This window comes from Barbatula barbatula (assembly GCF_947034865.1).
Source record: "Barbatula barbatula genome assembly, chromosome: 20".
NCBI classification, from domain to species: domain Eukaryota; kingdom Metazoa; phylum Chordata; class Actinopteri; order Cypriniformes; family Nemacheilidae; genus Barbatula; species Barbatula barbatula.
Window position 1 is genome coordinate 18,009,373 of NC_136783.1, and position 17,418 is coordinate 18,026,790.

The 17,418-nt window shown below is 37.6% G+C and overlaps 1 protein-coding gene across 3 annotated transcripts in view; it reads left to right on the forward strand.

The window, feature by feature from the left end:
* The first annotated feature begins 238 nt into the window (after nt 1-238).
* camkvb (CaM kinase-like vesicle-associated b) overlaps nt 239-17,418 on the forward strand; it is a 36,040-nt gene continuing 18,860 nt past the window's right edge. The window contains exon 1 of one of the 3 annotated variants that reach the window (XM_079482555.1): nt 239-613. In XM_079482555.1, coding sequence (XP_079338681.1) covers nt 462-613 — 152 coding nt within the window. In that variant the 5' untranslated portion in view covers nt 239-461. Of the gene's footprint in view, nt 614-9,995; nt 10,174-17,418 lie in introns of those variants that run through there. The other 2 variants (XM_079482556.1, XM_079482557.1) reach the window with 2 other exon arrangements.

Below are 17,418 nucleotides of genomic sequence, written 5' to 3' on the forward strand. Positions count from 1 at the left end.
ATGCCGCCGCTTGCCAGAACCTATGACTAGGAAACCATATGACTACACATTCAATAACCAACAAGCGATACAAGAAACACAGGCACCATATATACACAAGATAACAAGACACAAGTGAAGTGGCAAAGAATCAATTAATAGCTATGGTAACAGATGAGATGGGTGTGGTCTATGATCAAAGTCCATGGTAACAAACAAGGGGGCGGAACGACATTGGAACAAGAGGGAAACTAGGTGCACTTCAAAACAGGCGAGAGACAGACAGGACACACACACAAACACACCGCTGCGTGCTTGCCAAATAAAAAAACATAGTCCTCACATGTCCCTTAACCCAGTTGTTGGCATTAAGCTGAATTGGAATATCGGTAAAGATGCAGAACGTGTCGGGTTAGACATATTTTCCAACTTTTCATTACAAGATGTCAGCTTAGTTGCGGCTCACTTAACTGCTTTGTAAGATGAAGTACTGTATGTGGGTGTCGACGGCACTCAATCTGAGATGGGACGCCGCGCCACTCTCCTCCCCAGATGATAACAGGCACGCATGTGGAACTGCTGAAGCAGCTAGACCTACTGTATCTCCCCGTCACGGCAGCGCCCGCGGCTCACGGTAATCACCTGCATCTCAAATATTCATGGCCCGTCTTCTACTCTGAAAAACTAAAATAACGGATTTCTAACGCAGTGGAAAGAGAAGGGTGATGGATTTCTTTTATGACTTTATAAATGAGAAAAATGGAGTATGCACCTGCGCTGTATTGTCTGTTTCACTTTTTAGTTTTATTTGTTAATCTGCAGTCTGACTCATTGTCCCTAAAAGGCCTAAAAAGAAAAATGTATAAAAAAATATGAAACATTGATCCAAGATTGGGCACATAGCATAATTTAAAAAGACAGTTCACTAAAAAAGTCATCTATTCCTCCTCACATCAATTCAAATTCAAGAGTTGTGAATGTGAATGGTATTCTTAAATTAAACTGCCCCTAAACCTATCCTTAAAAGAAGGTCCACCTCTGATGTTGGCAGGTCTGTCCCCATAATGCACTTCCAGCGGGATTACAGAGACTTAATTGGGCTTCTCACTGTCTTCCCTACAGCAGTCATGTGTTTTCACAAGCTCACGCTCTTTGGGATAATAGAGTAGGCGTTGCTGCATAGGAAAGTCTACAGGAATAATAAAGGAAACAGGGACATATGGGGGATGTGGAAGGAGTAAATGAACTGCAATAAAGAGCATCATTAGCGCCTGGGACGTACTTATGCTGATTGGGTTAAAACAAGAGCCTGCGGACAGCCTTTTGCAACTCGACCCTTAATGATGCTCAGAAACTGGAAGGAACCAAGTGGTGCCTACCCATATAAACATCACAGGCATGATGCTGAGGTGGAATGGGTGGTTGTAGTGTGTTACTTGCTTGGCCAGACAAATTTCAGTGCAATTTGAAATAGTCAATGTTGATCTATAAGCAGAGGAGATACTTACATATGGTTTATATTGGTTATATAGCTGCTGTAATTCATCAAATTATAAATAAAATAATTATTAGGATGCATGTATACAAACGTATACAGATTCAGGTCTAGATTGCAGTGGTGAAGGGATGCTAAGCAGGTAAAGTTTAAAGGAATTTTATAGATTTCAGCGCTTCATTTACACTACACGACCACAATGATTCAGGGCCTTGAAATAGCAAACTTTTTTTGCTGCTATCGACTGTGTAAACTATTAAAAACATACATTTCTGAAAATGGTGAAATGTGCAATTATGTGCGTATTACGCATTTCCTTATCCGTGTAAACTTGGATCCCTTTGACAACATTGCCATCTGTAAGCAAAATGAGGCTGTTTATAATAAAGTGTTTCTAAAACTAAAAACTGAAAACCTTTTATGGGTTTTAGATGTCCGTTTATATGACAACAGCATTTTGGGGGACTATAAACATTTGAAAACCACCTTTCTAAAAAAATACAGATCCTGCCCAAAACACAACGGAAAATGTAATGGATTTAATGGTGTAAAGGGGAATTGTATTGTTTTTAATTGAAACTTTAATGGTCTCTACTGGTATGTGATATCTGGCAATATTGGAACAATGCCCAAAACACAACAAAAATAAACTTGGTAATAATAAACATTTTTGTGATGGTTTCAACTGAGTTACTATTGTATTTTTTCAGCAGGGCACACTTTTTTTTAGTACACCATTGTCATTTAAATGTACACTTTATTCAATCCCTGAAATCCAGGCGTTGTAATAAAACACATTTAACAAACATATTGCTATCCTAATCTGCTCTCCACAAAGCCTAAAACCTGCATGTTGACGTACAGATGCAAATGCTATTATATTTTATCTGTGCTTTGCATGTAGATGAGCAATGGATATGAGAAAGAAGCGATTCTGATAGATCTCTTTGTAGCGTTTTCTCGAAAGGCTTGAAGTAGAGCCCCCGGGGAGCTGAAAATCTCATTTAGATAGATCTATCCCCTAACCTTAAAATCTCTTTCAAATAATGTTTAATAAAGATTGTGAGCAGTTTGTTCTAATACGACCGATGTAGGATTTAATTAGCTACGAGCAATAATAAGCACAGCTTAGTAAAGATGATCGCTCGAGCGAAAGTATTGAAGTGTAATGCTCTTCACCATATTTACATTATCTGCAGTGTGGCAACATAAAGTCACCACGCTGTTGAGTGTCCTTGAAACTTTTCATCTCACCTGTGCGATGCATTCATGTGGAATGCTTGTTTTTAGAGACTGAGGGTTATAATGCTCTGACTGTATTTTGAATGTGCTTTGAATGTTTTCATTTCAGGCTATTTGCACATCTCTGACGTCCTCAGACACTTGAGGAGAAAAGAAAGATGCTTTTCAGCACAGAGACTTCAACCATAGCAACCATTCTTGGAGACAAGATTAAAGAAAAAGATTTCCGTTTTGGCTTTCCTTTTTTAAGAAGAAACAGATTGTGCTGCATTTTAACAACGTTTATAGCCAATGTGCCCCATCCTACGCAAATTACATTTGCAAAAACAGATTTTCCATCTGCAAGTCACGTCATTTGATGGTTGAATTGGAGACATCAGTTACGGAAGGCCGGGAATGTTATTGTGGTCATGATGTCATTCCTCTGGGACAGAGGGACATCGCTGACAAACGAACTGATTTCTGGACCTCTGCCTGAGCAACAGAAGGCAGACGAGTGACTGTTTGGTTATGCAAATACTGATATGCTGCCCAAGATGATGTCAGTGGCTTTAAATGTCCTTTACATTTAGAACCCCAATGAATGACATCACATAATTGGCTTGGCCTAAATCACTCGGGATTTAAACGCCACAGTTCCTGTGAACGATGGTGGTACATTTGTTTTAAAGACTGACCGTGATGTGACCATAAGTTTAGTGATTGGGCATCTATTTTTTATTTTGTTTTGATCTGGTAAACATTGTTTGGGTTTTTGGTCAACTGTTTTGTAGCTTGATGCTATTGTATGAAGATAAAGTCTATTATGACTCCTGCTGAACAATGATGCTGAATGCTGCAGAAAATAAGCTCGGAGATATTTGCGTATATTCTACATGCTGGATTTTAGGCTATAGATAGCACTGTTTTGCTCTCCCTAACGTGTCAGACAGATTCATTTTTTTTCTGCCACAAGATGTTTAGATGTGAAATGTCGCTCAGACTCTAATGGCAAAGCCCGGACTTAACAGCTGGTGCACTTTTTGGATTTCCACATGGTTTCACACTTACACCATCACTTTTTCTCAGACGCAGTTGTGAATTTTGTGTGCATGTTTGACTAAATGTGCTAATGCAGTCAAGCATTCACATGGATAACAGAAAAACAAAAAAAATCTATGTTTCCCTGTAAAAAACAATCATTATGTGCATTACAGTATAGATTTAGTTTGTGATTGATTGAGCAAATACATCTTTAAAAAAGGAATCATGCGTTGGGTCCAGGGCTTCACTGATTCATTAAATCCTCTAGAATATTACGTGCTGTTCTTGTCAAGCTTTGATTTGTCATTTAAAGAAGGCAGTAGGGAGACAGGTTCGTCCCATTTTGACAGTGACATACCTTCACAAAGACAACTTAACACAGTTGTCAAAGTGACATGAATTTTAATGCTCCAAAGGAAGTCACAAATCTGTCAACAACATTAGCGAGCGAGTGCTAGATTTAAAATGAATTGTACCACCTAAAAAGTATTGGCATCAAATTTTATTTGCCGTACACTTTTTAACTTCTAAAATCAGAATACGTATCCAGTATATAGCTGTTAGTTGGGATTACCAGATTTTCAGCTTTTTGCACATTTTGAAAGCATTGCCAAAACTGATGTTCAAAATCCTTTTAATGTTAAAGAGTTTCCTCTTGTTCCAGTTTAATATACAAAAACAATGTTGAAGTCCCTCAAAAAAGTAAACATTGTGAGCTCTTCAAAAATATCAAAGTAGAAACCTGTATAAAAACAATAATATTTTTTAGGGCTGTTAAACGACTTATCCCGATTAATCACATCCAGAATAAAAAATCTTGTTTACATAACATATGTCTTTGTACTGTGCAGATTCATTTTTATTAATAAAAACAAAAACATAGAAAAAAGATGGATTTTTTTATTTTGAAATTATATATAAAGGTTTGTTTATTTTTATATTTTTCTTAAATATATGCGTGTATGTGTTTATTAATACAAAATAAATATGCATTGTACACAGACATAATTAAAGTATTATCTATATATCTGACCTATCTGATCTACAGTCGTCTACTAATTTTCTACTTTCCCCAATAAATATCTTAACTTGGTATACTGTGGTAGGCTAACTGACCTATGCATAGTAGTTCTTCTCTTGCACAAATTGTTTCTATTGTTTTGCCCTACTTTGTTAGTCGCTTTAGATAAAAGCATCTGCAAAATGTCTAAATGTAAATAAACTTATTTCGGATGCGATTAATCGGTTAATAGATTGACAGCCCTATATTCTTTTCAATTCCGTTCGGTTCCATCATATTATTTTATTAGTATTCATTTTACTTTCTTTTTTCCCACAAAAGCTGACCAGGCTACATCCACACGCTGACACTTTATGCCGGTTTGATATATTATGGTATGTTTTGCAGTACACTGAAATACAGGTGCTATTTTTGGAGGTTGTTGAAAATGTTTCTGGGCTTTATTTAACTGTCCTGTGAATCACGGTTGTGTGTAGAGGAGGGGGTGTATTCATCTGGGGTTTATTACACTGCGGTGATTTCTCTAGCAGTTGTAGGGTCTCTCTGGAGATTTGTGTTGGCAGGCTGTGGGTTAAAAAGTGCCTTTTCGCTCACACTTTTAATGAGGCTAAGATCTCCATCACAAATCTGTCCCCGATAAGTGGCCTTTTATTTTGAAAATCTATCTGTGAGTTAGCTTTAATCCGTTTTAAATATACTTATTTAGTCAATGGCACTTTGAAAAGATACACCGATGATGCAATAACATACTGGAGGGAAAGATATAGTCTAGATATCTGTTAAGCAGTCATAGTCTAATCACTGTTTTAATTGTTATGATGCTCCTTTTTCACCGTTAAAGATAAATCAGTGTATTACTGAACTAAATAAAAACCCTACATATTATTGTAATAAATCTATTGTTTATTTATACATTTTCAGAATGGTCCAGAAGCACCTCCGGTTTCAGTTTATTTACAGTATATTCCTTATACATTTTTTATTGTATTTTATGTTTGATTGTAAGGCAAAAATCAAAGTCGGATAAATTAAAAGCACACTTAGTTAGCATCTTTCTCTTGATCCTGATCATTTGCTTTAGCAAATACCAATAGTCATTTTAAAAATTTATCTATATGTGTTTCGGTATTTTCGCACACCGCTATCAGCTGCCAATGCAGAACAGGAGAGGAAAAGGAGGCCTTTATTTGATATGCGGTGGATAAAAATAGACCAGATGATCTTGGCTGTGAATACCTGCAGTGTATAAGCACACTGTGACAGATTTCAGTGATTTGTGTTAGCCGGCTGGTACAAGTTTGCCAGGATGGAACGTTGCGAACTTTATCATTTTTATAGTCGATACAAATAAGCATATCTGCAGAATGTAAATGAGCCTTGATGATGACACTGGAAGCTGGAGAAGGTCTGTCAGCAGACAACAAGTCTGCTGCGGTGACTATTACTTACATCCTAGGCGACGTTTACTCTGTATTTTAGCATTTCATAGAGATAACGGTGGAATTTTCGACCCTTAATGACTATTAACGATTTTGAAATGAGAAAAAATTATTTCCTTTTGACGTATCTTGTCACTGGAATTTGTGGTGTTTATTCGGTTCTTCTTCTTGTGTTATAAATATGGTGCATTTTGTTGTTGTCTTAGACGCGTTGTTTGAACAGGTCCTGTGAAGATCATATCTATGTGGACTACCTTGAGCCTTGTCTTTGCTCACTGTGAAATGCTGCAGGCACATAAACAATGTCAGTGAGTTTCAGGGTGATGCTAACTTAGTCGTTTCTGTTATGCTGTAAATCCCTTTGTACCTACTAGAATTCAACACAAGCATGTTTTGTTTTTAAATTGTTTTGTTTTTAATTCTATAAAATGCACGCTACTTTATCACTTAGAGCTTTTTTGCTTAATTTTACCGCTTTAATATTCAATATATTATTCATTATATGACGTATAAAGACAATTCTCCATGGGCAATGTTTATTTATATCTATAAATTACTGTGACACAGACCCTGACTCAGGTCAACCCATCAATGAAATATTGACTTCTACAAACAATTTGTTTTGTTGGGAGAAATATCTCTCCAATTACAGGCTTAAAGTGCTGATGTATGATATTTTTTTAATTGAAACTTAAATATAAGTTTTTAAAGACACCTAATTGAGCGCTATTTGAGAAAATGGCTGTGGATGATTATAATAGTCAATGCTTGTGTCGAGACCAAACCATCTAAGGTTTGAAGAAGCATTTGAAGAAATGTTTTAAAAACAATACATCTCTTGCAATTGCATTTTATTTCAAGATCAAATCTCTTACAGAGGAAAGAAATTATGATCTGGAGTTTCAGAGGAAATAGTGTGGCACGATAGACTGGCCCAGAGTGATACACTGTGGAGTGGATGATAGAAGGAGAATAATGTTCAGAAATTAGATTTCTAAAATGGGGAGACTGCAGACATCTAAAGTGAAACTTATATCACTTCACAACTCAGCTCACATTTATTCTTTTCCGTACACATTTTGAATTGTGAAAGTTTGAAAAATTGGCTTCTTTCACATGCACAGAAGGTGACAGGTGAGGTAGTTTTATTCACTGAATGCCATGATATGCCTTAAGTGTTGTGTTGTGAAACTCAGTTTCTCTAGATACACAGGAAATCGGTCTCTCAGCAACGTTATTTAGATTTTTTTTGCTTCCACACCACCTATACTATAGTGGTAGTTATTGAATCATTGGCATATGGTTGGCTGTGATTCACAGGGTCAAAGTTGAATTGTTCGTCACAGCTTGTGACCTACATGTAATGTGGCATGGGGGTAGTGCTTTAAATTGCCTTGTAGTTTAATGCATTGCAGATGTATGTGCAGAAGTGACATAATAATGTAAATTCCATATCTACCTAGCTTTCAGTTGAAGCTTTCATTTATGCTTCATGTATTTTTTACCAAGCATTACCTTTGGTTTGCAGTATTGCAAGATCTATTACATAATGTATAATATATCCACAAGTGACCCAACCATAGGTTGCAACAACCCAACACGACAAATCAATCTTAGTGTATTATTATCAGCAAATCATGGATGAACAACTGCTCCCAAATAAGTTTTCCTGTTTTGGCTTTCATAGAAAAGAATCCTTGCACGCAACAGTCCCCAGGGATTGCGATCATGTTGCACACGTTGTTTGGTGGGTTTACAAAATCAAGACGTACACGGAATGTAGTTTAGGAGTGGTGCACATGGGACAGCGGAGCATCTCCCTGAGGCAGATTTCACATGTTTTCCTCATAAATTCAAACAATCTCTTCTATACTACATTCCCCGCAGCTGCTCTTTCACATGGTGATTACGGACTAAGTGAATTCAGGTCGAATTACTAGACATCCAATACGTGGATACTAACTGCATATGCATGAGCTTAAGGCACGTGTGCCGTTTTAATCGTGATAGGCTACAAAACACTTGTGACTTCATCAGAAACTGAAGTATAACATGTAGGACTGAATAAAATAATTTTGGAGGGTTCTCAACTTTGGATTCGAACTCTTTAATTCTGCAATGTGATGCACTTCCAAATAAGACATTTCGATGGCCATTCTATAATCTTGTTGTGAACACTTTTGCAGTAATACAGACAGTCACAATCATCGCATTATATTTCTGAGATGAAAATGTATGATGAAAAAACTATTTTGTCTCCCTTCCATTTCACCAGTCATGATATCCATGCTGTGCATATTTGCCTGTGATAATCCGTAACCATAGTAACACAGGCTTGTGTAATGTGGTGATGTTAACAGTGCATGAGCACTGTAATGCAACAAAAGCACTACCCTATATTGAAAAGCAGCGAGTTAATTCCATCTCTGCTCCACGGTGAGATTTTAAAAGAAAAATTAGGTTTACATCACGACCACAGTCCTAATAAAGTTATTATGGGTCAGATTTCTGGTTTCAGTTCCTATTGGACCTATAGTTATATAGGCCTATTGTTAAATCTGCCCTATATGTAGACGCTAGTGTAGCTGTCCATGGTGCTGAAGTGTAGCTGCCATCAAAGGGGAAGCGCATGAGATCAGAACTAAAGCCAACAGCTGTCCGGTAAACCAGATTGTTGCACCGACACTGTGAAATAAACTGTCCTTTTCTTTCTCCATGTTTAACACGTTTAGCTGTTAGTGTGGATATAAAAATCTGCGATAAACAAATTCAGCTTCAGTGGTAGGAGACGTTGCAAGCTAGCATTGTGACTTGATGTTAAAGACATCATGGATGGACTTACCTTAGCGTAAGGCAAGGTAGCATTCACATGTCTGACTCATGTTCCTTTTGTCCGATTGTACTTTTCTATTGTGAAATGCGATGCATTTCGGTGAACACGAGAAACCACTCAAGCAGACACTATGCACATGTGTTTCATCTAAGTCTTTTAGACACCGAGACCCCGAGGGCCAAGCTCTGCTGCGAAAAGCATAGCTTATTCAGTGAACAATTCCCAATGGAAGCTGCGTTCGACCCCCTCTGCTCAATGTGGTGGCTTTAAAGGAGTAGTTCGCCTTCAAAATAAAAATGATGTCATAATTAATACGCCCTCCTGTGCTTTTAAACCTGTATGACTTTCTTTCTTCTGTAGAAAAGAAGATGCCTTCCATTCACTTCCATGGACACAAAACCAATGCAGGTGAATCGTGGGCGGTTTACTGCATTCTTCATATCATCTTCTTTTGTGTTCCGATGAAGAAAGAAAGTCATTCAGGTTTGAAATGACAAATGATGACAGAATTTTCAATTTGAAGGTTAACAACTCCTTTAAGTTTATATGCCATTGTATATGCTCAATCAATCCTATTTCAATCCAATTGAAGTATCTGCTTGAATCATTTATTTTGCTAAGTAGCCTGTTTTTCTTTGTGCATTTCAAATTGTCCTAAATGTCATCCAAAACGTCATTTGTTATCATATTTTTAGTCAGAAATGAGTGCTAAAGTTCTCAAATAGTGAAAAAAACGACCTTAATGAAATTTAACTTCAGGACAAATATCATTCAAATTAAAATATCCGCGGTTAATTAGATGGACACACCCCTACATACTCCAGTCAGATTAACTCTCGTTATTATCTCCCCCCTCTCTCTCTCTCTCTCTCTCTCTCTCTCTCTCTCTCTCTCTCTCTCTCTCTCTCTCTCTCTCTCTCTCTCTCTCTCCTTGCTCTCGCGCATCTCTATCATCCCTCTCGCGACTGAGAAAAAACCGCCGGCGCCAAACAGATGGGTGAACATCCGCGGAATTCGCGAGCAGTACCGCGCACAGAATAACCGTCAAAACTCAACGTTCACCGACAACAACTTCCGTCCGTCCGAAACACTTGTGGACTGAGGACTTGAGGACATTTTTACGACTCATACGACTAGAAAAGTAAGTTTTTGCAGTCGCGGAGGGCGTTTATGAAAGCTGGGATAAATGTAAGTCTGTGACGTGTATATGCACGTTAAGTGTAATACGTTCAAGAAATCAGTTTAGTAGGCTTTATTCGATAACTTTAAAGTTGCAAAACAACCAGCGTCATTTTGTCTCATACTTTTAATGTGCAGGTTTGCAAAAGAAGGTGCTAAATAATGCAACAAACAACTTCATGGATATGTTGTGAAGCTTCTCTTGATAGGCGTTGATATTACATTTAGTCATAGTAATGTGACACGCACACAAAAGAAAAAGTGTAAATCTCTTGAATTCGTAATAATAGATTTCTTTAAATGAGAAAATATGGTTTAACAATCCTGGTTATCTTTATTGAATGATGTATGTATTTGCTTGTTGTTTGATGCGCTGCGGAAAGACGCACTGCTGCAGATTGCTGCCCATTGCGCGTCTGTACCTGTAATGAGACAATAATATGAGTTGCGATATTCCCAAAGACTGTTATCTGTGTATTATTAGAACAAAACTAATGCCTTGCAGTATGATAATATCAGTATCTTGATAACATTTTGAAATTAGATGAGATCTGATGAGATTACTAATAACTGTTAAAATATGTATTAGGTTATTCATAATAGGTGGTGAACATATAGTCCACTTGTTGAAATCGTGTGAAACTCGTCAGCCATCATTGGGGAATATGTTAACAGACACATGCATTAATTTACAATGAAACCAGTTACCTGTGGAAGTTTCTTTGAGATATTCTGCATATTATGCATTCATGCATGATGCATAAAAGTGGATCGACTGTTTACACAAATAGGATTTTTCTCAAAATTAGGTGCTTTAAAGAAACATTTGTTGATAGATTTACATCAAACAGTAGATGTAGCTACATATAGTAGATATACAGTATACTATATATGATGTCTTAATACAGTACAGTATATAAGTCAGATTGTCTGGCACCAATACCATTTATATATAATTACTCATTCTTATATTTACGGTTTTTATATGTCGAAAAATGGACAGGTCATAATGTGTATACCATTTGTGAAAGCATGTACATTTAAAGTGTTTGTATAAAACTAGCGGTGATATTTGGTGTCAAATAATCAGGTTGCACATAACAACGGTGATTCACTGTACTTACACCTCATTACGGAAAAATGAACTGTGCTTAGTGGGTTAGCACATTCATGATTTTTTTTCTTAAAGATCGCGTATCACAGTCAGTTTCTGCCAATCTCACATAAATCTTGAGTGCCTATACAGTAGTATTGCATACGTTATATCTTCGAAGAGTATTTCGTTTGATCAAAATTTATGAAAGAGTAATATAGCTGTACGATTATTTCCGGGAAAACACGAGGTTTTAGAGGTGGGACAAGTGGGGAGAGTGGGATGGAACCGCAGCACGAGCAAGCAACATATCACATTAACGCCTTCGTGTTTTTTACATTATGCACGTATGCGCGATTGCCAACAAAACACAGACGTATGACTTAGTTTGACTTACCCCGTGCTGTTCATGTCCGGCAACTTTTAGCGCTGGGACCGCGCCATCTATCAGTTTCAAACGATCTTCAAATCATATTATATCCACCATTTATATAACACCCATCACTGAAATGCAGTGAACAAACAAACACACCCAAACTTAACTATCGCAAGAGTAACGAGCTGCAGCGCAGTCCAGTTTGATGCAGCGCCGATATTCTTGATGGTAAGCAGGCTCTTTCTTTCGCTTGCCGTGCTTTTCCGGGAGCATGGCCAAAAAAGGAATAGGATCCCTTTGACGACACAAGGATCCAGAATTATAAAAAAACTTTACGAAAGTTGGAGTGCTGGGGGATTGTATTAAGTACAGAAATAACACGTCATATGTCCAACTCATTTTTTAACAAGTTGACCATGTTAAAGCGTGAGAAGCGAGCATGTTTAACAGCGTAAAGAAGTCAGAATGCATGACACAGCTTGATTCCCAATCTTTAAATGTGTGCAGATGATGTGATGTACTTCTATGCTCCGTGTCATGTGTTTGGCCCCTTAGAACAGATGGGGTCCAACTCAAGTGGTGTTTAGCAAATGCTTGTAGAAATCTGTTGACCGCTTTTGTCACTTTGTGCATGGTGCTTAATGAGTTCCCATGCACAATGTGACAGATGTGAAGAAAACATTGTTTTAAATACATTACATATGCCCATAATTAAATTTCATTGACTGGGAGAAATATTTTTTCCAGTGCTCATTATCTTCTGATGTTCTGTGAGGTCTTGTGCCAAAACACAATCTCTCACTATCACTTCCCTTGTGAAATGGGCCATGACATTCTGACAAAGGTTGTCACAGGAGCAAAGAGATATTACAATAATCACCTTTTGGGTCTTTTGTTTAATTGACATTTGAAATGTGGGCGTTGGGAATGCAGGGAAGTTATGTAATTAGGATTTAAAGGTTTGCTCGGAAGAGGCCACCAATGCAACGCCACCAATGGCAACATGACTTTTGTGAAGATGTTCGAGGATATATGCTTGCCAATAGGCCATGGCTCCAGAGAGTTTTGTGGTTTCATTGACTGAAAGAGTATGCTTAGACAAATGTTCCTTTAGAGTGGACTGCATTTAAGCTTCAGATACCTTTATTATATTTGCTTGCTGGGAGTTGTGCTGGCCAGTTCAGGGATTCGAATATGCACTTTTCACATTACAGTACAAACACACATAGTGTTTATTATTAAAGTCTTGATTTATTGGAATGCGAAAGCTTTAGACTGTACGTATAAGGCTCAAAAGATCATACTTAATTAATCATATCTCTGCAAATGTCTTGCCTTGCTTTTCAAAACTGTGATGAAAGCATTTTAACCTTGTAGTCATTGATAAAGAAAAGTAAACTGAAAACTGCTTTGGCTTCAAAGAGCAACTACAGTATGCATGAGTCCACTGAATAGCAAATAGCTTTCTATCTCTAGATGGATGGAAGTGGTACACTTATGCATATCCCTTTGTTGGTCATTAGTGTTCAGAACCTCAATCAATAAGTAGCTAACCCCCAAGATACCCTGTTTGTTTATTTTTTACCTTTCCGGGGAGAGAACAAACAGAATGATTTACTTTTTCAGTACAGCTCTCTCTCAAACAGTGGATTGATTTTGTGGAAGGAAAAAGACCTCCACGAGCTGAAAAAGTGATATCATCAGCCAATTTTTCGTCTCACTGAATGATTTTGTGTACAGTAGCTTCACCCTTTTATCAAAATAAATATTTTTTGCATTAGTTGGCCAGAATCATATTTGCTTTAGAAACTCATTGAACGTGTTGTTGCTGGTACACCCAGGTATCAGCATTTACATTCATTATTTAGCATTCTGTCAGGGATGTTGGGGGGGTTGTGCTGTAAGTAGTGTCCCTCTAATACATTTCGGTCACCCTCCAATATTTTTTGTATTTTTAGTAACTTAAAGAGCCATCATCACATCACGTATATCCAGGGAAGGAACAACAAGTCCAACGTCTTTGTCAAAGTGATTGTGACAAATTACTGTACTGTATTTCTGTGGCAGGTTAAATTAAAAGAATGATACCTCTGAGCTTCGCTTCATTCACCAGTAGAAAAGATAGAGCTTTGTGGTATTAAATATGTCCCAGCTGCAAGATTTTTTGAAGACTGCAGGATTTGCCACCTCCGGGGACAATGAGCCCGAATTGATCCAAAGTGCGTCAGTCATCTTTTGGCAGACCACCCCTTCCTCCAATGTAAGAAAGCACAATAACAAGAAATAGCCACACAGTTGCATTAACTGTGGATGGATTCCTTTCTTTTCTAGAAAAAGTAATGCAGCCCGCAATGACATCAAGCCCTTCCAGAGACAAAAGGAAAGTAGACTCAAGCATGGCTTTCTGCTGAAAGGGTTACTGGTGGCATCAAGCAACTTCAAAGCCCCACTCCAGCTGATAGCCCCCATAAATAGCGAATTTGAAGGGGAATTTTAAATCAAAAATGGATTAATATTTCACCTCCGCATTGATTCATGCTGCCACGAAAGACATTTTTATTTCTCTCTTGAATTGTTTGTATGAATTATGATAACTTTACTCCAGTGATCAAACGCATTATATGATCTTCTCCATATGGTTTAAAACCTTTTATTTTACGCTGTAAAATTCAGTTACATTAATTCATTTTGCTCACACTTTCATCCAGAGCGACATACAAATGAGAAAGCATTTAACATTTTGTCAATGAGCTAACAATAAGAAGCAAGAGTTGAAACTAGGACAAGAATGTATACTTTGTAACCAAGGCTCCCAAATCAATAAAAGCTTTAAAATTTGACAGAAGTAGAATGAATTGTATACTGTAGATATAATGGTAACTACACTGTAGATTGTTTTACAAAACCGACTGTCTTCGATTGAATTACCACATTGTAGCACATTGAGATGCTCGCCTCTTGACATTTAAAGGGTAAACTGTCTTTTTCCCCCAGTGTTTTTGAGAAGAGATTGATATTGTTTTACTAGAAGTGTCTTGCACTGTCTCTACTGGTGTTCTTCTTCAATGAAAATGTTCTTTGATTGACAGAGAGCTAGCATTAAAATGTCCCTGTAAGTTATTGCCTGTCCTTTTTGTTTTTCTTATGGTTGGCTGTCAACAGATGGTGTGTTTTCATTTCATTTGCAGAAGGACAGTGTAACAGCACTCAATAATCCAGTAGCCAGAGAGTCAACCTTTCAGGTGAAGAACAGTGTAAATTAATTTCCATTACAATGGCCAAGACTCGAGCATTCTGCCTGTGTTAGCACTAATGTGTGTGTAGAGATCAATATGGGGCAATATCCTCAAGCACTGACAGGCTGCGTGTTTGTACGAATTCTTGATGGAGTTACAGCCAACCCCACCCAAGTGTGTAGAAGCTGAGTGAAGTGCCCAGGTTTCACTCTAGCCAATAATTAATACATGCCTACCTGCCCTAGTCTAGCCAAAGGCGATTTTATGGTTCTAGACCTTGCCATGTAGCATAAATGAAAAGTTCTTGTTTGAATCGTGTCATGATTTCATTCTGAGACAGGCCTCTATGCATGCTAAGCCGTGCTTACTTTTGACTAGTATCTCTTGTCTGTTATCATTCATCTATGCTGAATGTTTAAAGGTAATTAATTCAAAGAGGAATAAGACAGATGCACAGTTATGTTTTGAGAAGGAGCCATTTCGATGATTTATAAAGATGTGGTCGACTGTGTCAGGCTGAACATACATCCACAGATGAATTAAGTGTGCGTGGGATATGTCGTCGAATACTTCCAAATCTATTTTAAAGCAAGCACTAGCTCTAATTCAGTAGGATTTCATTCACGTGGTGGTTTGCTTCGTTTCCACTTACCCACACAAGATCTCATCTCATGTGCCTGTCTATGTAAATGTACTATTTTAACCGTCTGATGTTAGATAAAAAGCAAGACATTTTTCGAGAGATAAGTGCTGAAACAGGCGGCTCCTAAATTTAGCCGTGTATAACATCATGCTCCCAAACCATGTGGGTTTTCTTTTTTTCGCTCTCTGATTTACTGGAACAGTAGAGTGAAATGCCATTGAGGGACTTTGTAACCAAGGCAACAAACAATAGCAGAGTGGAATGGTCAGATTAGGATGTAAGAAGTGAGGCGCTTCAACTTAATCGTTTTTTTATATGGGGAGCCATGCTGTGACACTTATTGCTGGCACATTCAGGACCACACCTCACCCGCGGGGGATATATTTGATCAGGACTTGAAAATATCCGTTTGTAATTTTAAACCTTCAAGGAATTCAAGATAATTAAATTGGATGGAAACGGTGACACTGGTTTTTAAGGGCTTATTAGGCAGCAATCGATGCCCGGTTGATGTATTCTTGCGTAGAGAAAAGTTTTTTTTTGTAAGGGGTGTAATTCAGCGATTTTATTGATTTTAATAAATATTAAATATTTATTTCTCTTTAAAGGCCAATCGTCTATCTCAGCTTTTACAAAAATATTAGTATTATTTTCAGACACAAATAATACAATTGTTGACATACAATGAAAGTGTGTTGTAATAAAATTAAAATGGATAGATAAGCTTTAATATTTCATATTGAAATTACACTTTTGAATGAATTTGATACACATTTACATTTATGTATTTGGCAGACACTTACAAAACGACTTACATTGCATTATACTTTACATTTGTATCAAAGTATGTCCATTTACAAAACTTTGTGGGATGTGTTATACCATGTGCTGATCGCCTTTTGTGCTCATTCATGCCATAGAGATTGAACTAGGGATGCAATCGGTCTGCCGCAGATCCGTATCGGAGGATAATCATATTTTGTGACATGATCGGTACTCGCTAAACTTGGACGATCTCACTAACCGTTCGCAGTTTGGTCAACGCATGAGGACATATATGATGCGTGGGGACGTAAAATGTTATGTTTCATGAATAATGTATTATTTGCCCTGTATGTTCTAAAGAATTCTCTCGTTTAGGAGCAGTATCCATATCATTTAATATGACGAACTTGGTATTACTTTATCATTAATTTATCTGGAAAAAGGTTAACATTGATCAGAGAGCTAACATATCAGTTATATAAAGCTTGAAGCATCAGAATCGGGATCCATATCAGCCATCAAGAACAAGAAATCGGTACTCGGAATCGGCTGCAAAAATCGTGATCGGAGCATCCCTATATACGACTGATTATTTTTGGACACAAATGAAAAAATTGCTGAAATACAATGAGAGTGTGGTTTATAGTAGATTTTGGAAACTGATAGATTTGCAAACTTTGTGAGATGTGTGTTTCCACATGTTGATCCCCACTTGAGTGCTGCCTTTGAGAAAAAATATTAAAGAGATTCCATTTTCTTTTTTTCTTCCTGTTGTGATTTTTTTTGGCAGACTTTCCACAGTGTTATTCTAAAGTGCGACCAAACCGTTTCAAAAGATGCTTTTGCATAAGCAACAGCAAAAAAAGCACACTTCCAGGTTGCACACAGCGTGCTAGATCAACTGGAGTGCAGTCAAACGCACACACACAAACACACGCGATGCAATGGTATTAGTGTAGCACGACTAACGGGGGCGTTCTCCACCATTAACCAAGCTGTTTCTCACCTTCATCACTCAGCACCCCTGATCCTCCCACTGTTCTGACCTCTGTCATCCCTTCAGTGACTCATCCCTCTCTTTCCCTCTCTTTCTG